At 49.4% G+C, this 11,655-nt stretch overlaps 1 protein-coding gene across 1 annotated transcript in view; it reads left to right on the top strand.

Moving 5' to 3' along the window:
- Positions 1–520: 520 nt before the first annotated feature.
- ACVR1B (activin A receptor type 1B) overlaps positions 521–11,655 on the top strand; it is a 35,771-nt gene continuing 24,636 nt past the window's right edge. The window contains exon 1 of the mRNA XM_028531876.2: positions 521–675. Coding sequence (XP_028387677.1) covers positions 585–675 — 91 coding nt within the window. The 5' untranslated portion in view covers positions 521–584. The remainder of the gene's footprint in view (positions 676–11,655) is intronic.

Genomic DNA, 11,655 nt, shown 5'->3' with positions numbered 1-11,655 from the left:
TTTTTTTAAAAAGCCTTCGTATGTTCTGAAAAGGGGCATACAGGTTGCTGGGCGTTCAGAGGATTCCAGTGGGGAGACCAGGTAGCAGACGGTTGCAGCGATCCCGCTGGGACTCGATGGGGCTAGAGGATAGGCAGTAGGAATGAAGGGAACCAGAAAACACATGGGACTCTTAGAACATTCCATGCGGGGAGGGGGCCGGTACTGATAAGATAACCTGCCCTGGGTGGGATGCAGGGAAGGGCGGAGGATGCGCGTTCTGCTTGGCCTCCTCCGCGCCGCGTTCTCACCCACCTGCGAAGGGGGCCAAGGGGCGCACGGCGCACCCCTCCTACCCCTTTAACAGGGACACTCCCCTTTAAGGCGGGCGCCCGCGCGCACCCGGCCCCGCCCTTCGGGGGCGCGCGCGGCGGCCGCGGCGCCGGCTCTGCCGGGAGCGCACGTGCGGGCGCCGGGCGGAGGAGCGGGAGGCGGGAGCCGGGCCCGGGAGGAGGGGAGGCGCCGGGGGCGCGCGCGCGCGCGCTGGGCGCTGCTGGGCTGCGGCGGCGGCGGCGGCGGCGGCGGCGGCGGCGGTGGTGGTTACTATGGCGGAGTCGGCCGGAGCCTCCTCCTTCTTCCCCCTAGTCGTCCTTCTGCTCGCCGGCAGCGGCGGGTCCGGGCCCCGGGGTATCCAGGGTGAGTCCCGGGACGGGGGGCGGAGGCCAGGATGGAGAGGGCCGGGCGAGGGCGAGGCCTCGTTCCGCGGCGCCGGGGCTACAGCGCGCCCCCTCCCCACGCGCACAACATGGCCGGGCGGGGGGCGCGGAGGGGTCGGGGTGACCCTCAGTGGCTTCTCCTGATCCCCGTAGGCTTTGCCGCCCAGCCGCGACCGAGCTCACGCCGGGCCCCTGGGGACCCGAGCCCTCTTCCAGGCGGAGCTGAATTCGGGGAGCTCTTGGGGGTCGCGCTCCCAGCACCCTGATGTTCCGTAGACGGGAGTGCGGGCTTCTTTCCCAAAATGTGGAGATCATGTTTCTGCCCCTTCGCTTGCCCAGGGGCGGGGGTCTTCATTCCCTCCCTCCAGATGCTCCTGGGGGATGCCTTTTCTCCCGCCAAGATCGTGGGGCTGGGGTGATGAGGTCTTTGCTTTCCGAGGTATCCTGATGCTGAGAGTCCTTGCGCATCTCAGATGATAGGCAAAGGGGTCTCTAACCTTTCCTTCAAATTCTGCACTTGGGGCGTCTCTTCCCCTCCCTCTCCTTCCTCCCTCATGTTCTGGGAAAGGGAGTCACATTTCCCCTTCACCCAGTCCCTTGAGTTTGGTGGGGCATCCCCCCCCCGCCGCCCCCCGCCAATACACATGCAGTGTGGAAGCTCTTTGGAGGAAGTGGGACGAACAGGCCCCTCAACCGTTTTGGAGTTTGCCTTTGGAATCCCTCTAACCCTAGGAAACCTAGTTTCAGAATGGTTAATCTGCATCTAGGTGTATTTGCTTTCCATCTTGCCTCCCCCACCCCACCCCAGGGGGCCCATTCAGTTGCTCACTTCGTGGATGCCTTTCAGGTGAAATCCTAGAACCAGGCTCCAACCCCCAGGATTATTTAAAGATCCCACCACTGGACCGGCTCCCTGGCCCTTGGTCAGTACTTATTTACCTTCCCACACCACCCCTTTTACTTGCCCTTCCCCCACACACACTCCCCACCCCTCCCCCACCCCTCACCTTCCAACCCCCACAGCCTCTGCTGCCCATACCACCCCCACCCTTCCCACTATATAGGTGGGTACCTTTCAGTGGTACCCTTAACTGGGTGTGTTATTTATCAGGCCTTGTGGGCTGAGAAGAGCAGATGAAACCCTAAAATATTTAATTTAAAAGAGTTATCTCCAGTGTGTTTTGGCATTGGGGTAGCAGATGAAGGTTATATTTGGCAGTTGTATTGGAGTGATTATTGACCCACAGATGGATCTGGGAGAGACTGTCAGGATTGTATGTGCTCTGATGTATTGCAAAGCCTGCTGCTCTGACTTCTCAGCAGCCCCTGGCCTCCCAGCAATGGGAGGTCAGGTGTGTTCTCTGGCTCTCCTCTCCATGAGAAACAATGGTTCTCAGGTGGGCTGTCTCCTTTAGTAAACCAGGCAATCAAAGAAAAAAAAAGACATCATCCCACTTTGACGTTTCAAAGACAAGTTCATTATCTTCAGCTTCGATATTTATTTCCAGTGGTGTAGCCTGTGCAGTGGGGTCTTTGTTCGCTGGCTAATGCTTCTGTTAAGCACCTCGTGTGTGTTGCGGGGTCCTGCTGCTCTGAGCACGGCTGATGTGCCTTGGTTCCGATCACCACGGTGAAGCGTGTGAGCACAGCCTGACATCTGTGGTAAGATCATGGTTTTCCTGAATGATGTTTGCTGGGCCTTACTGTGGGCCATGTTTTTGGAAAGTGTAGCATACTGTTGTTTCTCTAGTGGGTAGTAAATAGGGAGACTTGGCCTTCAGGTTTGTCATTTGATACGTGTCTGAGTAAGTCTTTAAATCGCTTTCATAGGAATTTTTATCCTGTCCCTACTGTGTGCAGGACAACAGCCGTTTCCCTGTTAATGTGGTGTGGTGTCTGTGGGGCTGATCTTGTGAGCCTAGTTAAGAATGTTTAATTGATAATCCGACTGGCTCTGAATGGGGCAGAGTTCATTTTTTTTTTTTGTTTTGGTAACCATCCTAAAATGGATGTTTGTTGGGGTGAAATGGGTGGTCATAATAGGGAATTAGTTTCTTTTTTTGGTAAACTGGAAATTAGGTTGTGTGTCCAGCAAACATTCTCGAAGGCCTTTAAACTTCTTGGCCAGACACTGCAGTTTTTTCCGGGACACATCTAGTTGCCAGTAGCGCATGCTACAGAGACCACTGTTGCAAAAGGCTTAAAGTAAAACGTCAGTTCTGGGAACCTAGAGGCTGAGGATAACAAGAAGTTGATTGCCTTCCTCCCCTGCACTCTGTGTGGCTTCCCTGGGAGGGCTGGGGGAGTGGCAGAGCTGGGCAGCCCTGATGCCTGGTACTTGGCCGTGACATGAGGGCAGCAAGGGTTGGTGTTTCTATTAATCAGTGAATTAACTTTGACTTAGTAACAGGCCAGTGATAAGGAGAATGACTTTTAGGTTATAAACGGCATTCACTTGATAGGTGTGCCATGCTTTACAGCTGAGCTTTGGAATTTTCACATTAGTATTTAAAAATGTAAAATTGAATTAGTTAGTGGCAGAAGACATTCATTTCTTAAGGCAAAAGCAACAAAGGTGACATTTGAGGTTCTGATAGGAACATTTTGAATTTCTGTGAACAGACTGAAAATCTTATTTCAAGCCAAGTCTTGTAATTTTGTTCAGTGGACATAGTTGTGAAGTACAGTGAAAGAGAACTCTTGGAGAGGAAAGAGAGTCTCTGATTAGTTTTGTTAAAAGAGCTCCTGGAACAGATGTGATTGAAACGTAATAAAATGGCTACTCTGGTTAAAGGTTAGAGCCACATGGAGGGAGGAGACTGGTTTCCAGCCCCAGAATTTCGTTCCCGTACAGGTTGTCCTTAAGTCACTTAATCTTACTGTGACTGCCTCAGTGTTTCCTCTGTAAAGTAAGGAAATAATTCATGTCACTCTGATTGGGACATTTGTGAGACTGACTTAACTGATAGCCAGTTGGCTGGGAGGTATTTTTAGACACAGTTTCTGACTTCAGTGAATAAGCAACGTTGGGTTACTTTTTATCTTACGGGCAGGATAACATACTGACTTGGGATTGATAGAAGCACCAGGTGTCACCGTGTGGTTAAATTCTTCTTATTTGTGCACTTTTGTAGATGTGTCTGATTTCCTCAGGTTAATTTCTGTCTTTTGACGGGCTCTGACATCTAGACCGGGCAGCATACCTGTGCTAATCAAAGGCAGGCTGGAGGGAGTGACCTGCTTTAGGCTTTATTGGTTTGGCAACGTTTTAATTCTTACACAACTCTGGGTAGGTTTATGGCAGTATGTAAATGTTACATAAGATCATGGAGGCTGAGCGAAGTGGCCGGGATGGGGCTGTGAACACAGGAAGGTGAGGCCGAGGACTTCATCAGAAAGGACCTTGGGAACCTGCAGGCAGCATGGGAAGAAGCGGCGCTTCACTTTCCCCTGAAAACCTTTTTAGTTGATTGTGTCTTTCAGGTGGACTGCTGTGTTATAAATAGGTTTATTCTGCACTGGTGAGCTAATTGTAACCTTGCTGCCGAAATATGAGTCAGAAAACAGAGGAGAGGAGACGTGCTGCTGCCTTCGGCGTGTCCTGCTGAAGCCGCTTGTTGCATTTCGGAGCATGAGTTGAATTGCGTTGCAGTCTGTTCTCATAATAACTCAGGAGTACAGGGTGTTGAGGTGGAATGGAATTCTCGGTTCATGGCGCTTTAGATGTTCTGTGTTTTTGAAGGTTAAATTAGAATACTGAAGTGGCTCTTTTGTTTTAATTTTGAAATCCTTATTGTTTACTGTTCAGTTTTTGCTCAGAGCAGCAGTGAACAGTAGTTCTGGAATCCCGCCTCTGTGTCTCGAATTCTTGTGCTATTTGTCTCTTAGAGTAGGGGTTGAACTAAGGGGGTCTTATCTCATTCCCCTCTCTGTGTTTACACAGGGGAAATCCTCCAGGCCCCTCTCTCACCAGCCCCGCTGCTGGCCCCTCAGTTCCGCCCAGACTGGTTTTGCCGAGACCTTTTAGGGATCAGCTGCTCAGACCTGACAGTCCCCTGCAGTCTAACTTGCACGCTCTCACTCTGCAGGCAGTGCCTCCTGGCCAGGCTTGAATACCTGCTCTTGGTTTTTGCTCACCTCAGTGTTCTCTCTCACTTTTTCTACTTCTCTCTGTCTCACACAAATTTAACCAGAACTCGGGCTCCAGAGGCACCGTCTCTGCCCTCGTCGGTTCGCTCTGCCTGCTGGCTTCTCTGTCGTGGATAAATGTAACACCAGGCAAAACTACTGCTGCAGAGTATATCTTTCTCTCCCTTCCTCTGCAGAGCTGCCTGGGTTTAGCTGTGAAGTTTCCATCCCAGGTGATCTCGCCTGCTCTCTGGCTCTCAGGCAGTGCTGCTTCAGGCAGCTGTGGGGTTCTTTCGGTTTTCTTCTCTCTCCACTTAAACTTAAGCCAGTATTTGTCTGGCTTAATATATTGAACTTAACATAATAAAAGTAACTGCTTTTCCCTGTATGGCATCAGTCAACCCTAATGTTAACACAATTACATATAGGAGAACTTTTTATTCATTCAGGTGGGTATGTATCTGAAGTAGTTCTTGGCATGGGGAAGTAACAGAGGACAAGATGGACAGAGATCCCTAATTCTCTGACTGTAGTGGAACTTAAAATTGGAGTGGCTGAGACTGAAAATAAATAAGTAAACACAATTATCAGTCACAAGTGCTGTGAAGAAAATGATGATGCGGCCCTGGCTGGTGTGGCTCGGTGGATTGAGTGCCGGCCTGCAAACCCAAAGGTCGCTGCTTTGATTCCCAGTCAGGGCACATGCCTGGGTTGTGGGCCAGGTCACCAGTTGGGGGCGTGTGAGAGGCATCCAGTCAGTGTATCTCTCACACATTGATGTTTCTCTCCCTCTTTTTCTCCCTCCCTTCTACTCCCTCTGAAAATAAACAAATAGTCTTTAAAAAAAGAAAGAAAGAATGAAAGAAAAAAAAATGATGTGCTGGAGTGTGCTAGGAACTGCCATTTCACATCTGTCTCAACTTCATTCTTTCGTCTGTAAATGGGGCTGTTACAGTCAGTCACCTCGTCGTTCGTAGGAGTTGTGTTCCCCAAAGTCAGCGCCAGCCCTGAATCGGTGGACACCGAACCCCTGCTCCCGGGGAAGCACAGGGTTAGGCTCCTGTGAGCCGCCGGTCCCAGTGTTCTCATCTCATCAGCTGACCAGCACCTAACCTTGTCTTCCGTGTGGTTCTGCTTAAAGACGCCTTGTGTGGTGTATGTTGTCGACTGCTTGACACTGAGCTTGAGGCCAGTAGCGCCATGATGCAGGCCTGAACAGCGCTGTCTGGTACATGTCTTTTCTCTGTAAGGCACCTCAGTGTTTTTAGCATTTCAGCACTGCTCTTGGGGGCAACTTCAAACTGAAATCACCACCACCAACAACAAAAAAACACAAAAACACGAAACGTATGGCACCAAACAGACCATGGAAAGGGTGCACACACACGGTCAGAGCTGAGCACGCAAGCAGAGCACTGTCCTGCTGCACCTCAGTCGGCCCATGGGCACCGGTGTCCGCACGCGTGCGTGCGTCACACTTGCCAGCACGTGGCGCGTGTCCATGAGTGACCATGAGAGCACTGAGAATGTTGGTACTGGGTTTGCAAATAAATTTTAGCAAGTAGGCAGATACACAAGTATGGAATCGATGACTGATGAGGATTAACTGCATTTTGTTAAAGCTGTTCAGATAATTGTGGCAGAAAGAAAATTATGGCATGGAATTCCAAGGACTCCTAATGGTTTCACCAAAACAGGATTTTAATATATACAGTTAGAAGTCCCATTTGCAGCCTAGAAATAAGCTAAACACACACACACACACACGTGTACATGTAGAGAGGGAGCGAGAGAACTGTGGCGATTGAAAGATTTCTCTAACACGCTGATTGAGCACCTACCATATTCTAAACACTGTTGTTTACGGCCAGCAAAGGGATGCAAAGATGCCTTTCTTCATGAAGGCCACCTTCTGGCAGGTGAGATAGATAATAAAGAGATAAATATAAGGTGATTCTGCCAACCACAGCCCATCGTTTACCCCGTCCTCCCAAGATTCCCAGCCTTTGGTGTGCACCCCCTCTTCCGGTTACTCAGTCCCATGTGAATCTAGGTCCCATTGTGGAGGGATTTTGTAGGTGTAATTAAGGTGCCGAATCAGTTGATTTTCAAATAGAGAGACTGTTATGGTGGACAGAACCTAACCGAGCTGGCCCTTGGAAAGCAGAGAGTTTTCTCAGCTGACTGCAGAAGAGGAAGGCAGGCAGAGATGCTCCCACTGGCTCGCAAGAAAGTAGACAACTGTGTGAGCTGCCCGTGGGGCCACGTGGCCGGGCACTGCAGGCAGGCCCCCTCTGGGAGCTGATAGTGATCCTGGGCTGTCAATGAGGGGGGAATGGGCACCTCAGCCCTGTGTTCACAGGCAGTGGGGTTGCCAACAACCAGTGAGCTTGAAAGAAGTCCCGGCCCAAGGTGAGGGAGCCGACCTGGCCTACCCTGTCGTGCTGTGCCTGGACTCTGACCTGCAGAAACTGTGTGGCAGTAATAGGTGCTGCTCTGAAAATGTGTGTGTGCGTGCTGGGTCACGTGGCGCTGGGAGGAGACAGCTGGCAGGAGAGGGGAATGAGAGAGCTCTCCCATGGTAGGCTGGAGGGTCCTTGAGCCCCAGGACCCAGCCATCCTCTCGCTGGGCCTTGTGTGTGAAAAGTGCTTTGACCGCAGGTGGCTTTTTCCACTGCTTGTCACCCTTTCTTAGATATCTGTGAGTGCCTGGAGGAGGGAGGGAGCTCTGGGTGCTCTGGATGTAGATTTTTCAGATGATTGTTTAAGTTGAAGAATCTGAATTGCACGCGCGCGCACACACACAGGTTGGGAGTCTGACCCCTGTGAGTACATGGAACACAGTTTCTTCTCAAATCATTGTTTATTAATTATTGTATTGTTCTTAAGTAAGCATTTGTGGTGGACCTGCCTTGCCCCGAATCTTCATTTATTATTCTAGTGTACGTCTGTGTATTACATTCTACACTTGTAGTGGGTAAGACTGTGTCAGATTTGATGTCCAAGACAAGCTGAATGAGAGGGATACTGAGGAAAGAGTCTGTCTTTGCCCTTTAGAAGTTTATACACAAGTTGACTTTTCTTCTGTTTGTTAGAGCAACCACGAAACTACAGAGAGTACATACTCTTCTTGACTGGGATGGCAGGAGTAACAGAAGCTTCTGGCTGACCAAATGTTCACGATGTACTCAAGTGCTAAGCCAAGCACTGCGCTGCATCTTCGCCTCCATACAGCTGTTCTCTGAGGCACATGTGTCCCCATTTTACAGAGGGGAAAACTGGGGCAGGGAGAGGTTAAGCAGGGGGCCAGAGGTCTGTCTCACTCCAAAGCACGTGCTCTTGACACTGCACTCAACTATATACGGTGATGCCTGTTCAGGTAATTTTCCAACCAGCCTCTGCCTGCAGACTCTCGCTTTTCCTCCATGCTGGTGTTGGGTTTAACTTGGGAAAACAGGGCTTCTGCATCTGATGGTGCCACTGCTTTTACGTGGCCTCCAGGATCAACCCTGGACCCCTTAGCCTTGCTTCATGAGCCGGCCAGTGTGGGTTAGCCTCCCTGGCAGCCCGTCTCTGGCCGGGACCCTGACACTGTTGCATATGTCCATTCACTGTGGACCCAAAATCCCTTGTGCTTCTCTTCACCTTGGCCTTCTCTCCTTGGCCAAATCCAGCATACTCCAGTGTGAGACCTTTGTCTTCCTGTCTTCCTCCAGTCAGTGAGTCCGTCCTCTCTGCTTTTCTCCATGGTCCTCACTGGTCGCGGAGAGCTTCACGCTGGTTTTTAGTGGCCTGCTCCTCCCATTCCCCTGCTCCTTAGCTCCTAAAGATTGACGCTAGGATTGGCTTGTTCTTCTCTCTACGACTTTGTCCTGTCACAGAGCCCTGCATATTTTAAGTATTTAATAAATGTGTTTAATTGAATGCCTTCATCTCTGTCCTCCTCAGCCAAATTCTAGGTAAATAATTCCAACTCTGTCCTACTATAATTTATTATCTCCTGCACATACAGTTTTTTGCCCAGTGACTCAGAAACACTACAGACATTTGTGAGCTACTTGGAGCATCACAGCCTCTCTCCCTAGCTCACCTCTTTCATCTCTGTGTATTCTGCCCCCTGCCCATTTTGTTCCACCCAAATTAACTCGTTCTCAGCCTCATTAGTTTTTTGGCTCAGCCCTGGCTGAATTTTTTTCCTCCTTCATTGTCCCAGACGCCTGAAGCTGCCATTCCTGTCCCTCTTCTCACTCAAACTGCTCTGCACCGTCTCTGCCCCGCTCATCCATGGTGTAGTAAATAGGTCAGGAAGCAGATACAAAACATCACCGGTAAATGTCCTCCCCTGCCCTAATGAGCTGCAAATATGCCTATTTACATACAATGAAGAAAGAAAACAATGTTTTTGGCATGTTCATATAGACTGTTAGTAAAAGAGAAATACCAAGTTACTGGTGGACGGTCTAAATATGGTGGCTGAGTCTGTGCACTTAGGTCCCAGGGACATTGGACACTCCTCATCGTCATGATGCCACTCATTCGGGTTTGACCTTGACATTCTGGACAGCAGGTGGGCCCTTGCTGGATGTTCAGGTATTTACAGTTAGTCATAAATTAAGTTGCAATGACAGGTCTCTTTAGCATAAACATCAAACGTCTCTTTTGAGTGAGAACAAAGCTTTCATTCTCTAGACCGAAGGCTAGGGGTGAACTTGTTTAGACAGCTCTCCAGGGTTGGGTTTGTCTCCAAGTAGAAATGTCAGAAAGGCGGTTTGTAGAATAGATACAGTGTGGAGCTTGCCTTCAAACACCTTTCTCGCATGCAAACTACATTCCGAGACCTTTTCCCGGATCGGAATTAAACACCCAAAACTTATCAAGTGTGGTATTGTTAAATCTGTGGGTTTTTTCCCTCCTCATACAAATAGCTTCCTTTATTAAGTCAGTTACATTTCTTTTCATAACTGCTCTTACCAGTACCTTTTTTGGGTTTTTTTTAGGTACCACCAGCCACACATGAAAAATTTGATTTATTGTGGCTCTTGGGAACTCGAGAGTTTTTGTTTTGTGTTCATGTATTTTGATGATGGTGAAAGGCGAAGGTGTAACTCGGGTCTTTTTACCAGTGACCTCTGAGCACTTTACTGTTCTGCTGCGAGATCTTCCCCATGGTTGGTTAGGAGGCTCTGGCTGCCGTCCAGGGTCAGTGCCTCGTTTCTGCCCCCAACCCCCCCTCCTGGGGAGCCGGACGTTACCTCTGCTTTGTGGCAGTGCAGTGCCGGGCACCTCTGTTTTCTAGTTCAGGGTTTTTTGAAAATTTTTTATTTATTTATTTTTTTAAAGGAAGGTGACAGGAATTTGATCTTTTTTTTTTTTTAGATTTTTATTTATTTATTTTTAGAGAGGGAAGGGAGGGAGAAAGAGAGAGAGATATGAATGTGCGGTTGCTGGGGGCCGTGGCCTGCAACCCAGGCATGTGTCCTGACTGGGAATCGAACCTGCGACACTGGTTCGCAGCCTGCGCTCAATCCACTGAGCTACGCCAGCCAGGGCCCTAGTTCAGGGTTTTTATAAATACATCGGCTGTTGTCTGGATCAGTAATTACTAGACAACTTTTTTTTCTTTTTAAAGCAGTGGAATCCTTTTTTAAAAAAATGATTTTATTTACTTATTTTTAGAGAGAGGGGAAAGGAGAGAGGGAGGGAGAGAAACATCAATGTGTGGTTGCCTCTCATGCACCACCCCCACTGGGCAACCCAGGCCTGTGCCCTGCCTGGAATCAACCTGGAATAGAACCAGCGACCCTTTGGTTCGCAGGCTGGCACTAAGTCCACTGACCAGCCGGGGCTAAAGCAGGGGCACCCTTTTACAGACGATGATGTAGAAACATACATAGAGCTGGTAAGAGCTGAGCCACTCTGGCAGAGCCCCGTTCCCTCTCCAGTTGTGAGTCTGTGATTTACTGAATAAGACTTGTTAAGCACAACGCAGTTTGCTGGGCACTGTGCTGGACACCAGTGAGAAAATGGTGAAGGAGAGGACACTGCCCCCTCCCTGGGGGTGCAGAGGCTCTTGAAGGTCTCCGCCAGCCTCGGGGTGGGGGAGGAGCACGGTCTGAAGAATGGTGGACCTCCAGTCTCATGTGCTGGGGTTTTGGCGTGTTTGTTTTATAATTGAGATTATTTTATGTATATTGTTTTGCAGAGATTTATGTTGTTTAAAAATGTGGTATAATACATACAATAGAAAATTGACCGTTTCAGTGTTCATCATTTTAAAGTGTGCAGTTCAGCGGTGTTAAGGACCTCTGTAATGTTAGGCGAACCACGAGCACTCTCTCGTTTCAGAACTGTCTCCCTACCCCAACGGGGAACCAGACGCCCCACCCAGCAGTTGCCCCCTCCCCGCCCGTGAGAGCCGCTAGTGTGCCTTCTGAATACTTAATACGTGTGGAATCAGACAAGGCGTTATTTCTTTCACTTAGCGTGATGTTTTTTAAGTTTATCCATATTGCAATATATATCAACTTATTCATTTTTATGGCTGAATAATACTCCATTGTATGAATATACCACATTTTATTCATCCACTCATTGTTTGATGGGCATTTAGGTTGTGTCCACCCTTTGATTATGGTGCATAACTGCTGTTAATGAACATTGCCGTCCAAGCTGCTGTGTGAACACTTGTTTTGAGCCCTTTGGATGCATACCGAGGAGCAGCGTTGCTGGGTTACTGGGGAAGCCAGTGTTGAACGCACCAAGGAACCATTGCTCCGTTTTCCGCACCGACCACTCGGCAGTGTTTGAGGGTCCCAGCTTCTTTCCTTTTCAC

Source organism: Phyllostomus discolor, chromosome 2 (genome assembly GCF_004126475.2).
Source record: "Phyllostomus discolor isolate MPI-MPIP mPhyDis1 chromosome 2, mPhyDis1.pri.v3, whole genome shotgun sequence".
Lineage (NCBI taxonomy): Eukaryota > Metazoa > Chordata > Mammalia > Chiroptera > Phyllostomidae > Phyllostomus > Phyllostomus discolor.
The sequence above is the reverse complement of the archived record's forward strand: the minus strand, read 5'-3'. Positions and strand labels throughout refer to the sequence as shown.